Consider the following 14,540-nt stretch of genomic DNA (forward strand, 5'->3'; position numbering starts at 1 on the left):
AGTATTAACCTACAAGCACTCTGTGAGGGAAATGTGATCCTCATTTTCCAGTGAAGAACCTGAAGCTCAGAAAGAGTTTCAGTTCCAAAGTTATGCAGATGGTAGGTGGCAGAGCCAGGATTCAGCCCAGAATGTCTGATCCAGAAAGTCTGACACCCAGACTGGCACTGGCAACTTTTCACTATACCACGATGCTCTCAGAAGACCAGAGTCCCGAGCTACAGAAGAAACAGAGAAGGTAGGCAATGTTGCAAAGTCAAAATGAACAAACAAACAAACAAACCAGAAAACCAGACTCTTAAATACAGAGAACAAACTGGTGGTTGCAGAGGGCAAGGGGTGAGGGGATGGACAAAATAAATATAGGAGGTGAAGAGGTATAAACTTCCAGTTATAAGATAAATAAGTCACAGAGATGAAAGTACAGCACAGAAAATCTAGTCAATAATATTGTAATAATGTTGCATGCTGACAGGTGGTCACCCCGCTTACCATGGTGAGCATTGAGTGATATAGAGAATTGTGGGATCAGTATCTTGTACCCATGGAACTAATATAACCTTGTATGGAAATTATACTTCAATTGAAGAAAAACCTGAAAAGGTTTGGCATCGACATAAATCTTATTGTTAGTTCCTAGGTCCAGGGAGAGTGAGGGTTGTCATTCTGTGTGAGGGGGATGAAAGATGCCTCCATTTGGTGGATGGTCAAATTCCTCTGTGAAGGGGTGTGGGCTTAGCACTTGTGGCATGCCACTGAGCTGGATAAGCTGACTGATTTCAACAGATGCCACAAATTGCAGCAGAGCCACCAGCAGGCTCCATATCCACCTAGGTGACGTGCTTAGGTCAGGTTGTAGAGCAGAGTCATCAGCTTATTCAGATGGTAGAACTCTAGAGGGGAGGCAGAGGCCAGAACCAGCTAGGTGAGAAAGACCAGGTCATGGATGGAAAAACCATAAACCTGTGGGGCAGGTTACTGCATTGCTGCCACATTTCAGGAAAAATAATATGTTATGTTAAGGTGTGATTTAATCTTTCATTGATTTGGGTAAGGAGGTATAATTAAATTTATAACAACCCATTCATAACACAAGCAAACACTTCAACCATTGGCGTAGCTGCCAATCTTATCACGAAGTCGATGGTAATTAGAGCAGTGAGTTCCTGGCTGGTGTGTCATGGAAAAGAGAAGTAGATTTTAGTCTTCTGTTTTATAAGGACAACTATGTGTTTGTTGTGAATGGCAGGCAGTGGCAAAGATGGTTCTTGAAATGATAGGGTGTTTGGGGAGGGGGAGGTTACAGTCATGGTGAATAGAGTTCCATTACAAACACCTCTTTCTATGCATCAGAGATTGAGGCTCAAATAGCCATGTTCAGGGTTGATGATAGCTGTAGCAGAAACACCTGGAATCATAACAAGGCTAAGGTTCGTCTTGGGGGTCCCCAAGCAGAGCATGGACTTTTACACTGTGAGCTAAGATTCCCTGGTTATTTCAATACTTTTCCATTGTATCTATTAGTTTCATGTTAACTCCTTGTTGGAAGGACTTAGGTCTGGTTCCTCTTATAATATGCCCAGCACAAAATTGATGCTCAGTAAATTTGTAGTAATATATAAATGTATAGTAGCATAGCATTTCATTTTTTATTATTTATGGTTATTTAGAATTTGGATTAGGATTAAAAGATAAGGTAGATTCCAGCATGTTTACAGGAATTTTCCTCTGGGGATGGTGACTTTCCCTTCATGGAAAACAAAAAGGGACCCAAAAGGAATATTTCATGATATGGGATGAAATGTATCATAAACCGGAGATTGGTTTTTCCAGTCAATGTGGTCCAAATTGTTCTAAGTTGTTAAATGGGCCTCTCTAAGTCAGATGCAATAGTTGAGGCATTAAGGGTTGACTGTGCCCTCACTAACCACACACACCCTCCATTCCACTGCCTGAGTCTTGTGGAAAAATAAGCCAATTAGAGATCCACTCCCTACCTTCTTCTTAAGTAACAAGCCTAATAACCTTGAAAGAGTGAGAGGGTGAAACAGTGAGAAACTGATTTTGTCCTGATAGGTCAGGGGCTTGAGAGACAGAGGGGAGGGTTAGTGTTACATGGATACGTTGAGAGTTAATACTCAGATGGTTCAGCCCTAATCCTTAGGTTTTCTTTGAGATAGAAATGACCTGTGAAATGAGCTGTGGTCCAGAGGAGCTGCTCAAAGCCAAAATTATTTTCATAGATAGAAAGCCCAGCCCCTGAGAATCTTCTATACTGGGCCAAGGTCAGGCTGATTAGGACCATTTGTATCTTCTCCTTGAAACATTCTTTGCTTTCTAAATGGCTGGTCTTAATGCTTCATTTAGTTCTTAACATTTTTTGAGTGCTGGCCATGCCATGTACGTGCCAGGCATACATATACTTTTATATGTAAAGATTTATCTGTCCTCACAACTACTAACTATGAGGAAATACCACTATTTTCTCTACTTTACAGGTAAGATAACTAATATAGGCATATCTGTATCAATGGCACACTTCTTATAAGATGTGCAGCTGAGGTTTGAACCCTGGCAACTTGGTACCATAGCACACAGTCTCAACCACCAAAGTCTACTGACATGGGATACTCTAAATCACAGGAAGTAGTTCATGGAAGCTATTTTACAACTATACATGTTTGTATACATACATATATGGTTTGATATTAAGTATCATTTATATGCTTTACATATAGATGTATAATTTATGTTTTACATATGTATAATTTATAGATTACATGTACATTTGTACATGGAATAATAGACATGCATTTTCCTATAGATATTTATATGGTAATTTGCATATAGAAGACCGGGAAGGGATTAGATAACAATGGTTATCTCTGAGCAAGAGAATTATTGGTGTCTTTTGTACTCGTGTCTATCTTGTGTCTTTTATGATTGCTTCATGACGAACTAAATTTGTAACTAAATTTGTTTGTAACTAAATTTCCTTAATTTAAAAAAGGATTTTTTATTTTGCTTAGGACATTTAAAGACATGCCCTGACTGAACTTGTGACTGCTCTATACAGGATTATACAAAGCCCAGGCAAAACCCTGGATCCAGAGTAGCACGTGGCTGACTGGTTACCATAACTGGTTTATTTTCTTTTCTAGACAGAAGAGTGTTGACTTCCCATGGTATGGATTAATGTATTGGTCCCAGGACACTTCTCCAACAGGCAGGCCTCTTCAAGTTGACCCCATTTTGTTATCTCTTCTCCAGAGAATCCCAGATAAACTAGAACCAGTGTCCCCTCCACATTTCACCCAGAGTCATAGCCTCAAAACTGCCTCAGCTACCCTGAGGGAGCCTCTTTCCCCTGGAGATCTGCTCAGTGCTGTAAAAGAAGTTTCAGGGAACACTTTCAGCCATGGTAGGAGGTGATGCTGCTTTGAGAGTTTAGCCTTATTTGTGTCAACAGGCCCAGCCCTAATCCTCAAATCCTCTACGAGAAATGGCTCTTGGGAATCTGCAAACCTCTTTCCAGTCAGACAGACAATAGAGGCAAAGCCATTTGGCTACTTTAGTTTCTTAATTTTCTCCCTCTGTTACATGGAGATATGTCAGAATAGGAGGTTCCCCTTCCACCTCAAACTCTGCCCACTTCCCAGAGATGTACAGAGGGGAACTACCATTCATTACTTGTAGCTCATGTATAAATGGGGAGCACTGACGACCCTCTGCACACAACTGAGTGGTCTACATCCATCCTGGGAGATGAATTCAGTGTTCCTGTGAGTGGCCAGCACAAGGGTGGGCATTCTCCTTGGTCTCAGGGCCCCCAGTAGAGGGAACAGATGGCTGTTTCCTGCCTTGAGGAGGGAAAACCCCAAGATATCTACCTTTCTGTCTCTCCACAGGAACTGCTCCAGAAATGTGCTTTCCCAGGTAAAATAATTAGGCATCTATAAGGCCATCCCTATGCAGTTGAGCCAAAGCCCTGGAAAGAGACCTATCTGTACAGGGGAATCAGGGAAGGACCTGCCCCAAACCAGAGCAGGAGCCCATTTGTCACTGGGAGAGGCTCTGTGAAGGGCACCCCCCAAACAAACACACATGTACATACACCTGCTATCAGCCCTGTGGCTCAGAGCAGCTTGGGGTGGGTCACTACTGAAATTTTCAGGGCCACTTCCTTCAGGAAGTGTGCCCAGTGCCACATTACTGACTGAGCCTGTCCTAATTTCTGATACCATCTTCCATTCCAGCAAAAACAGATTTCCTGCAGAATCTCCTTTAGAGGCATTAGTCCTCACCACCACCAGGGGGAAGCAGTGGTGAACCTGCCCACCACATGAATGCAAAGTACTGGTGGAAGAGGCTGGCTGGCCTGTGGAATGTGTCTTTAGCCAAAGTATCCCTGACGACCTGGCCATTTCACACACTATAGGCAATGTGACTGGGGCTTCTGAGCTTTGGAAGAGTCAACAAAATGTTTGAATCAAAAATAAATAGATGTCTTTCTGTAAGTATATATGTATGTCAGCTTCAAAATAAAATTGTGCAAAATTGAAATCTATAAATGTTGAAAAGTCTAGAAATAAAACGTCATGAACCTCATTCATTGTGAAATCTATAAATTTTGTATATTCATAAAAATTATTACTTATTAAGAATTTTTAATATAGAGGTTTTTTTCAAGAGTGTGTACTGTAATTGAAAAAAAATCATGGCCAAAATAAATGTATGACTTATATGTAAATGATTTCAGAAACAAAGTTATTAACTTATTTTCAAAAACTTTTAGTAAAAATCACACTTAAGTGGTCTATAGGTACCTATTAATATGTTTGATATTATGTGGAAGGACTATCCCTCTACTCTTCAAAAGAAATGAGTTCATCTCAGGGGCTGTGAACACATATACTCTATTTCCATCACGCCCTTCTATATTTTCCACAAAATTTCCCTCTTGAGTCTAGGAAACTTTAAAAGTTTGAGGAAGGTCAGAAAGTCCAGAGAGAAGCAGGGGCATGGCTAGTGATGGAGCAGCATGGTTACCTTGGTGGATGCCTTGTGGTCACAGAGGTTAGGACCCACTCACACCCAGGCTCAGAAAGAAAGTAGATAATTTTTGAGTGGCAGACTCATATCTCCCGAGGCCAGAGACTAGGAGTGGCAGTCAAGATTTCAATTAATCAGTTTACAACAAGAAACATGACTGTTGAAAGGACTGGCCACTCATATCCCTTAAACAGTGCCTTTTCTTCCACATAGACAGCAATATCATAATTAGAAGCTGGTGATCACAGACTCAGAGGAGGAACGTTGGCTTCTTGATTTGGAGGTTAATGACATCTGGCCAGTCACCTGATAGGGGTCCATTGCCATCACAGACCTTGCCAGTGGGCCTTGGCTCTGTCGCCTAGACATAGACTGCTTATATGAGTCCAGCCTCATTGACTTCCATGAGTCCCCTTTTCTACATTTAGCTGAATAACCCCCTCCCCTCAGAATGAAAGGTTAATACATTCAAGTTGCAGTCAGGTTCTCTTGGCTTAGACACAATTCTTTCTTTTTAACGTTGACTGTTAATATGTCTCTGATTTGACTGGCCATGTGTAGCAACATGGATGGACCTTGAGGGTGTTATGCTGAGCAAAATAAGTCAGGCAGAGAAGGACAAATATCATATGCTTGCACGTATAGGAGGATTAGGAGGAACNTTTATAAGAAATCTCTTTTTTTTATTTATACCTAAACATTGGAGGGATCTCACTGTAGCTTTCAGATCTGTCCAGCAAAGTCCAGGAGGTTACAGGGAATAAGCTGTCAGCTCTTGACTCTGCTTGACTTCATTGTTGCTTGACTTCTCTTTCAGAACCACTCTGCCTTCATCTTTCCCCCTATTGTTCTAGGGGAAAACTTCCTCTAGAAGCTTCCTCTTCCTGGAAGCTCCCTGGAACATGGATCCAGAGAATGGCGTCTCTTCCAAGATGTCAGTGGGCTCCATGCTTTCATGGCCAGAATGTTCTCCTGGGGCCTGAGGTGGGGTTAGAGGGCCACTGTCTGTGACTTCTTTCCAATCCCTTTGGGTAAATTCTCACACATTCTGTGCTTTTTGTTTTTGCGAGGTGATCAGTCACTAAGTTTATACCCCAAAAGTCTGGGTTTAGTTTTATCTCTGCTATTTACTAACTGCATGATTTTGGTAACACTAAAAGAAACCATTTTCTTAGTTGATATGAGTTTGATTGTATTTATATTTGCCTTCCATAATCACAGGGCGGTCTAGAGATTATATGACCTAATGTAAGTGAAAGGGGAGATCAAGTTATTCTGTGTTTTCCAACAAATAATTATTGAATGCTACTATCTGCCAGGATCTACTTCAGACACTGGGAAAAAGCATGAACAAAACAGGCAGAGGTAATAATGATGAATTTTCCCTTCACTGAGGCTGTATCATTTTGTTTTCCCACCAAAAAGTGTGTGAATGCCTTTTCTCCACAGCCTTGTGAACAAAGTCTTTTCTCAAACTTTCAGATTTTTGCCAAAATGATGGTGAGAAATGATATCTCCGTACAGTTTTAATTTGTGTTTCTATTGTTATAAATAAGCTTTAGCATCTTTTCATATATTTAAGGATCATCTGAATGCCTTCTGTCAACAGTCTTTTGCCCATTGTTATTTCTTATTTTGTGCATCTGTGCTTTCTCATCTGTACCTTTCTTTTACCTTCTAAAAAACTAGGTTGTTTAGTGGTTTCCCAGCTGTTGTTTTAAAAAAATAGGTTATTTACTTTTTTTTACTGTATTGATTTCCTATTTTCTTAGTCACTAATTTATGCTTATGCCTTTTAAAATTCTTCCTTATACATTTTTTGTTTTCTTCACTGATTTTCCTGGGAGAATTCATGTAATTAATACAGATCCTTATACATCTAGTTCACTTATCATCATTTTCTAAAAGTTCTGCAATTCCATTTTGTAGTCATCTCCTTTTATCCAAGAGTTATTCAATAGTGTATCTGTTATTTCCAACAAAACAATAACAACAGAGAGATTTGGCAATGTTTACTGATATTACATGTGCATGTAAGAGCACTATTTCTATTATTTCTATTTTTAAGTTTTCTTTGTGACCTAATATTGAATATTCCATGTTTAGGAGGTGTAGTTTTACTGCTGGGTTAATATATTGGTGGGAGATATATATATACATGGTCACAGAATTCTTTATATCTTAGTAATTGTGTTGTTCAAGTCTTCTCAATACTTAATGTCTTCAACTGAAAGAAAGAAAATACTCCATTATTATTGTGGGGTTTTTTTCCTTCAAGTTTTACATTTAAATTCCAATTAGTTAGTATACAGTGTAAATTAGTTTCGACTGTAGAACTTAGTTATTCATCACTTACATATTCTTTAGTCCCCATCACCTAGTTCACCCATACCCCTGCCCACGTCCCCTCCAGTAACCATCAGTTTGTTCTCTAAAATTAAGAGTCTATTTCGTGGTTTGCCTCTCTTTTTTTTCCCAACTCTGTTCATCTGTTTTGTTTATTAAATTCCATATATGAGTGAAATCGTATGGTATTTGATATTGTCTGAATGACCTATTTTGCTTTAGCATAATAATCTCTAGTTCCATCCATATCATTGCAAATGGAAAGATTTCATTATTTTTTATCTCTGAGTAATATTCCATTGTATATACATACACCCATCTTCTTTATCCATTCATCAGTCGATGAACATTTGGGCTCTTTCAATAATTTGGCTACTGCTGATAATGCTGCTATAAACATGGTGCATATATCCCTTCAAATCAGTATTTTTGTATCCTTGGGGTAAATACCTACTAGTATAATTTCTGGAGCATAGGGTAGTTCTATTTTTAATTTTTTGAGGAAACTCCATACTGTTTTTCAGAGTAGCTGTACCAGTTTGAATTCCCACCAACAGTAGAAAAGGGTTCCCCTTTCTCCACATCCTCGCTAACATCTGTTGTTTCCTGAGTTGTTAATTTTAACCATTCCGACAGGTGTGAGGTGGTATCTCATTGTGGTTTTGATTTGTATTTCCCTGATGATGAGTGATGTTGAGCATCTTTTCATCTATCTGTCTTTTCATCTGTCTGTCTTCTTTGGAAAAATGTTTATTCATGTCTTCTGCTCATTTTTAAACTGGATTATTTGTTTTTTAGTTGTTGAGTTTGATAAGTTCTTTATAGATTTTGGATACTAACTCTTAATCAGATATTACATTTACAAATATTTTCTCCCATTTCAACTAAAAGGTTATCTTTTAGTTTTGTTGATTGTTTCCTTTGCTATGTGGAAGGTTTTTTATCTTGATGACGTCCCAATAGTTCATTTTTGCTTTTCTTTCCCTTGCCTCAGGCAATGTGTCTAGTAAGAAGTATTCGTGGCTCATGTCAAAAGCGTTGCCACCTGTGTTCTCCTTGAGTATTCTCACGGTTTCCTGTCTCACATTTAAGTATTTCATCCATTTTAAATTTATTTTTGTGTACGGTATAAGAAAGTTCTCAGTTTCATTCTGTTGTATATTGCTGTTCAGTTTTCCCAACACCATTTGTAGAAAAGGCAGTCGGTTTTTATTCATTGGATATTCTTTCCTGCTTTGTCAAAGATGAGTTGACCATTTCGCTGTGGGCCCATTTCTGGGTTTTCTCTTCTGTTCCATTGATCTATGTGTCTGTGTTGTGCCAGTACTTATACTGTCTTGATCACTACAGCTTTGTAATGTAGCTTGATGTCTGGAATAGTTATAGTTCCAGCTTTTCTTTTCTTTTTCAGGATTGATTTGCTATTTGGAGTCTTTTATTGTTCGATACAAATTTTAAGATTCTTCGTTCCAGCTCTGTGAAGAATGCTTGTGGTATTTGATAGGAATTGCATCCAATGTGTAGATTGCTTTGGGTAGTGTAGACATTTTAACAATGTTTGTTCTTCCAATCCATGAGCATGGAATGTTTTTCCATTTATTTGTGTCCTCTTCAATTTCTTTCATAAGGGTTCTTTTTAAAAAATGTTTATTTTTATTTTTGAGAGGGAGAGAGAGAGAGCGAGCAGGACAGGGGCAAAGAGAAGGGTACAGAGGATCTGAAGTGAGCTCTGTGCTGACAGCAGTTAGCCCAATGTGGGGCTCAAACTCATGAACTGTGAGATCATGACCTAAAGCCAAGATCAGATGCTCAACCAACTGAGGCATCCAGGTACCGCCATAAATGTTTTATAGTTTTCAGGGTACAGATTTTTAACTTCTTTGGTTAGGTTTATTCCTAGATATTTTATAGGCTTTGGTGCAGTTTTAAATGGGATTGATTCCTTGATTTCTTTTTCTTTTGCTTCATTATTGGTATACAGAAATGCAATAGATGTCTGTACATTGATTTTGTATCCTGTGACTATGCTGAATTTGGTACCAGTTTTAGCAGTTTTTTTGATGGAGTCTTTTGGGTTTTCTACATCGAGTATTATGTCATCTGTGAATAGTGAAAGTTTGACTTCTTCTGGTCCAGTGTGTAATTCAAAGCCATTGTTTCATTGTTGATTTGCCATTTAAATGATTTATTTATTGCTGTAAGTGGCATATTAAAGTCCTCTATTACTACTGTATTATTGTCAATTATTTTCTGCATGTTTTTTATTAATTATTTTATATATTTGAGTGCTCTCAAGTTGGGGATAAATATTTACAATTGTTAGATCTTGTTGGATAGATCCCTTTATTATGATATAGTGTGTTTATCTTTTGTTACTGTCATGGCTTAAAATCTAGTTTTTCTCACATTAAGTGTGGCTACTCTGGCTTTCTTTTGATGTCCACTAGCATACTAAATGGCTCTCCATCCCCTCACTTTCAATCTGCAGATGTTTTTATATCTAAAATGAGTCTCTTGTAGGCAGCGTCTATATGGATCTTGTTTTTCTAATCCATTCTGGTACCCTATGTCTTTTGATAGGAGCATTTAGTTCATTTACTTTCAAATTATTGATAGACATGAATTTAGTGCCGTTGTATTACCTGTAAAGTTGGTTTCTTTCTAGTCTGTTGCTTTTGGTGTTTCTTTCCTACTCAAGGATTCCCCTTTAATATTTCTTGCAGGGCTGGTTTAGTGGTCATGAACTCCTTTAGTTTTGTTTGTGTGGGAAACTCTTTATCTCTCCTTCTATTCTGAATGACAGCCTTGCTGGATAATTACACCTTGGGTGTATATTTTTCCTCTTTAGCCCATTGAGTACATCATGCTACTCTCTTCTGGCCTGCCAGGTTTCTGTGGATAGGTCTGCTGGAAACCCTATTTTTACTCCTTGAATGTTAGGGATTTCTTTTTCCCGTGCAGCTTTCAGAATTCTTTCTTTATCTCTATATTTTGCAAATTTTACTATGATATGTCTTGTTGCTGGCCTGCTTTTTTTGATTTTTCATGGGAGCTCTCTGTGCCTCCTGGATTTGTATATCTATTCCTTTCCCAGATTAGAGAAGTTTTAGCTAGAGTTTGCTCAAATAAGCCTTTTGCTCCTTTTCCCTTTTCTTCTTCCAGGACTCTTATGATATGAATGCTACTACACCATATGGAGTTATTGAGTTCCTTAAGTCTACATTTACAACCCAATAGTTTTCTTTCCCTCTTCTTTTCAGTTTCATTGTTTTCCATAATTTTATCTTCTACTTATTACTTCCTTATTTGTTCCACTGCTTCTTCCATCCTTGTGGTCATTATATCCAGTCAGTTTTGTATCTTGATTATAGCATTTTTTATTTTGGTCTGACTAGTTTTTAGGTATTTTATCTCCGTGGTAAGGGACCCCTGATGTCTTCTATGATTTTCTCTAGCCAGCTAGTATCCTTATGATTGTGTTTTAAATTTTGGTTTAGGCATATTACTTATATTTGTTGTGATTAGATCCCTTGCCATGACCTGTTCTTATTTTCTTTTGGGATGAATTTCTCCATCTTGGCGTTTTTCTAGGTCTCTGTCTTCTGTGTGTTAGGAAGATCTATCATGTTTCCTGCTCTTGAGAGAAATGGCTATATTAAGAAGAGATCGTATACCGTCTAAGGGTTGGTGTTTCAGGATGTGTCTCTGGTATGTGCTGTGTATATTCTGCTGTTGTGTTTTGGCTGCTCTTTCCCTCAGATCAGTCCTCTGAAGAATTTTGCTCTGTCTTGCCTTGTCAGTGGGTAGTCTTTGGACCTTGTCCACTGTTGGGCAAGTTTTAACTTGGTGTGTTTTGGTCGGTTAGATAAAAGAGGCTAGATCCTATTTCCCCTAGAGCTGAAGCTTTTTCGCACTCTATGGTCAGAAGATTTGGTGCATGTGGAGGGGTTGTGTAGTCTTTTGGGGGAGGGACCCACTCTTGCTCTGATTCTCAAGCACACTTGCCCTACTAAAAAAGCACCTGCAGAGCACAGAGGGTGAGATTCGGTGTATTTGGTTCAAGCCTCCACTCTAGGTGCTTGTTGTTCACTGCAGTCCATCTTTGCTGATGGGCAAGGGTAAAAATGGCTTCACCTGGCTCTCTCATTCCCAGAGAGTTTACCCCCTGCTTCTATTCAGAAAGCCCTTATGGAAGAGCAAATAATCTTCCCTTGTGTGTTCCTGGAATCCCTGAGATCTCTGCCTTCACCCCATTTTCCCCCCAGCTGTCTGCCTTCCCAGCAGTGCAATGCTCCTCTGTTTTATCTCAGGGGCACTGGCTGGGTTTCAACTCTCCAATTTTAGGGACCCAGTGTGGTGAAGACCTAAGCTCATTTTCTAGGGAGGGTTTCACTGTGCTGTGGCTGGAACTGATTTGTCCCAGAAAAGCAGGAAGTTTATGATAAAACACAGCAAAAAGCTATGTTCAGTTAGCTGCTCTCAGCAGGTGCTTCTGTTCCTATGCTAATGAACAGGACAGCTCAATGGTGCCTGTTCATTTTTGTCCCCTGAGAGGCACTTTTGTCCCCTGAGAGGCAATGCCACCTCTCCCAAATGTACTCCAAGAAGGGAAACTGTCTCTCCCACTGTGACCCAACCTCGGGGATCCTCAGATCATGCTGTGTGTTCCCAGACTTCTCCTCCTTATCCACAGGAATACTACTATGTTCACCAGGCTTGACCTGGTGATTGCGTGGACTTCCAAAACTTCAGTCTTTGAGCTCTGCTGCTTGTAACTACTTGCAATGAACAGCCCCTCTCATTTTCCCTGTCAATGATTTTGAGGAAGTGTGTTTCTTGTATAGTGTTCTTTCTTTCTCTCTCTTTCTGTTTCTCTCTTCTTTCTGTGATCAGGGCTCCCACCCCTCCACAGTACCCACAGTTCTTTTCTCCTCCAAATCATGTCTCTGCACCTCCTTCCTTCCATGATGTGGCTTCTCCTCTCTCCAGTTGTGCAGTTTGTTCTCTCAGTCCTCAAATTTCTTGGGTGTTCAAAATGATTTGATATTTATCTAGCTGTGTTCTAGGGATGAGGCAAGCATAGGGTCCCCCTGCTACTCTGCCATCTTAACTCTTTCCTGCCTAAGGGTTGTTAACACATTGTGTTTTCTCTTTGGAAATTGCCCTTACTTCCTATAAACCAAAAATGCAATGGAAAACATGTCGTATGCAGGATCTAGTTATTTTGTTGTGGAAGGCCCTTCAGAGTGTCTAGCCTGCCACACTGCCAGAAGCAGGAGTCCCATTGCAAAGCTTTTACACAGTTTTCATAAGCCCCATTCAAAACCTGTGGATTCAGCATTTCTGCAGTTAGGCAGATAAACCTATATTTTAAAAACTAGTTCTGAAGTGATTATTATACTAAACCATAGTTAAGAGTTTCTACCCTATAACTTGTTCATATCCAGCTGGTGAGACATAATGAGAGGTCATAGCTGACACAGAGGACTTTCTGGGGCTCTGGCTTCTGGCTCAGTTCCTGGTAACACATACTTTTCCCTTCTCCCCTACATAGTCCCCAGTAGACTTCTTCCATTTATTGGTAACCTTAAGTTACCAGATACTTAACATTCTAGAATTAGAGTATTATCTACCTACGTACCTACCTACCTACCTAAATCCTGCTTGTCTTTTAAGAGCATTGCAAAAAAACCTATTATGGTTGAAAACTTTTCTGTTCCATCTCTGCCAAGTATAAAAATATGATGTCTCCTCTCTTGACACTTTTATAACTCTTGGAATCTCACACATTATTTTCCCAACCAGATGCTCTTCAAGGGTAGGGACCATGTCTAGTTCATTATCACAGCCCATCATGTCCATAGTGATTGAAAGGGACACAGAGCCCAGTTGCTTAGGAAGGTTTTATTGGTGCATTAGGATAGATGGGGCAATGGACAGATGGAAGAGATAAAATAGCTCTGAAAACCCCCACAAGCTGAGGAGAATTTGGCACAAATGGGTGACTGACTCTGTATCTTCCTGTTCCTGAGGGGGTCTGTACAGCAGAGCAGATGAGAGAGGAATTTAGGATAGAAAGCACCTTGCAGAAATGGTCTCACTGAGAAAGACATAAGAGAGAAACACCATGATTAAGAGGTGATGTCCAGGGACATGCCACCTGGACTGGCCAGGGTAGGACAAGCCAACCCTCTGCAGCTGTCTTCTTCTGGTACTGGGCACTGGAGTCTGGGGCTGGGACACTCACGGCTTGTTGCTTTTGAAGTAGGAATACAGCCCCCTGGCTGTGAGGCCGCGCCTCCCTTCTGGCTGGGCTGTCTCCTGGCCCTGGGCTGAAGGCATGCTAGAATGTAGGCTACCCTGGTCCTGCCTTGGGCTTGCTGGATCTCTTGTGTGGTCATCCACCCACTCTGGAGTAACCACTGTGGGTTCTCTCTCTGCCTGCCCACCTGTCACACTGCAGTTTGGGTGAGTGTTGCTCCAGTCCTGTCTCCCTGTCAGAGTGTTTGCCCCAGCCTGGGCCTGTCCCCCCAGCTCTGTCTCTCCTGCTTCATAGTGGCCCACTCGTGTCCATCTTGGACCACTGCCTGACTGCCTTTGGGTCTGTCCCTCATCTCTATCTCTTGTGCGGCTTGCAGACCTGCTCTTGTCCTGCTTTGTGGTCTGGGTGTGTGTCTGGGTTTGTGACCCTGCCTGTGTCTGCATGTGCCCTCCTGTTACCACTTGGCTTGTCTGGCTCCTGTCTTGACCCTGGACGTCAGTCCCTCTGGTCTGGCCATGGGTCGACTCCTGCGGCTGGGTACCAGGGCTTCCTATCTGACCACTCCTGTCCTGCTCCATGGTCTGGGTGACACTTCCTGGTGTCGGAACATGTTCTCTTGCCACTTGTCTTTTCTGGCTCCTATCTTGACCCTGGACATCAGTCCCTCTGGTCTGGCCATGGGTGGACTCCTGTGGCTGGGTGCCAGGGCTTCCTACTTGACCACTCCTGTCCTGCTCCATGGTCGGGGTGACACTTCCTGGTGTCGGAACACGTTCTCCTGCCACCATCTGTCTTGTCTGGGTCCTATCTTGACCCTGGACATCAGTCCCTCTGGTCTGGCCATGGGTGGACTCCTGTGGCTGGGTGCCAGGCCTTCCTA

The 14,540-nt window shown here is 40.8% G+C and overlaps 1 protein-coding gene across 1 annotated transcript in view; it reads right to left on the reverse strand.

Annotated features, from left to right (window-relative positions):
* Positions 1–13,641: 13,641 nt before the first annotated feature.
* The window catches only part of CRNN (cornulin), a 3,221-nt gene continuing 2,322 nt past the window's right edge, over positions 13,642–14,540 (reverse strand). The window contains exon 3 of the mRNA XM_077772496.1: positions 13,642–14,273. Coding sequence (XP_077628622.1) covers positions 13,642–14,273 — 632 coding nt within the window. The remainder of the gene's footprint in view (positions 14,274–14,540) is intronic.

The sequence above is a fragment of the Crocuta crocuta genome, unplaced genomic scaffold (assembly GCF_008692635.1).
Source record: "Crocuta crocuta isolate KB4526 unplaced genomic scaffold, BGI_CrCroc_1.0 scaffold415, whole genome shotgun sequence".
Lineage (NCBI taxonomy): Eukaryota > Metazoa > Chordata > Mammalia > Carnivora > Hyaenidae > Crocuta > Crocuta crocuta.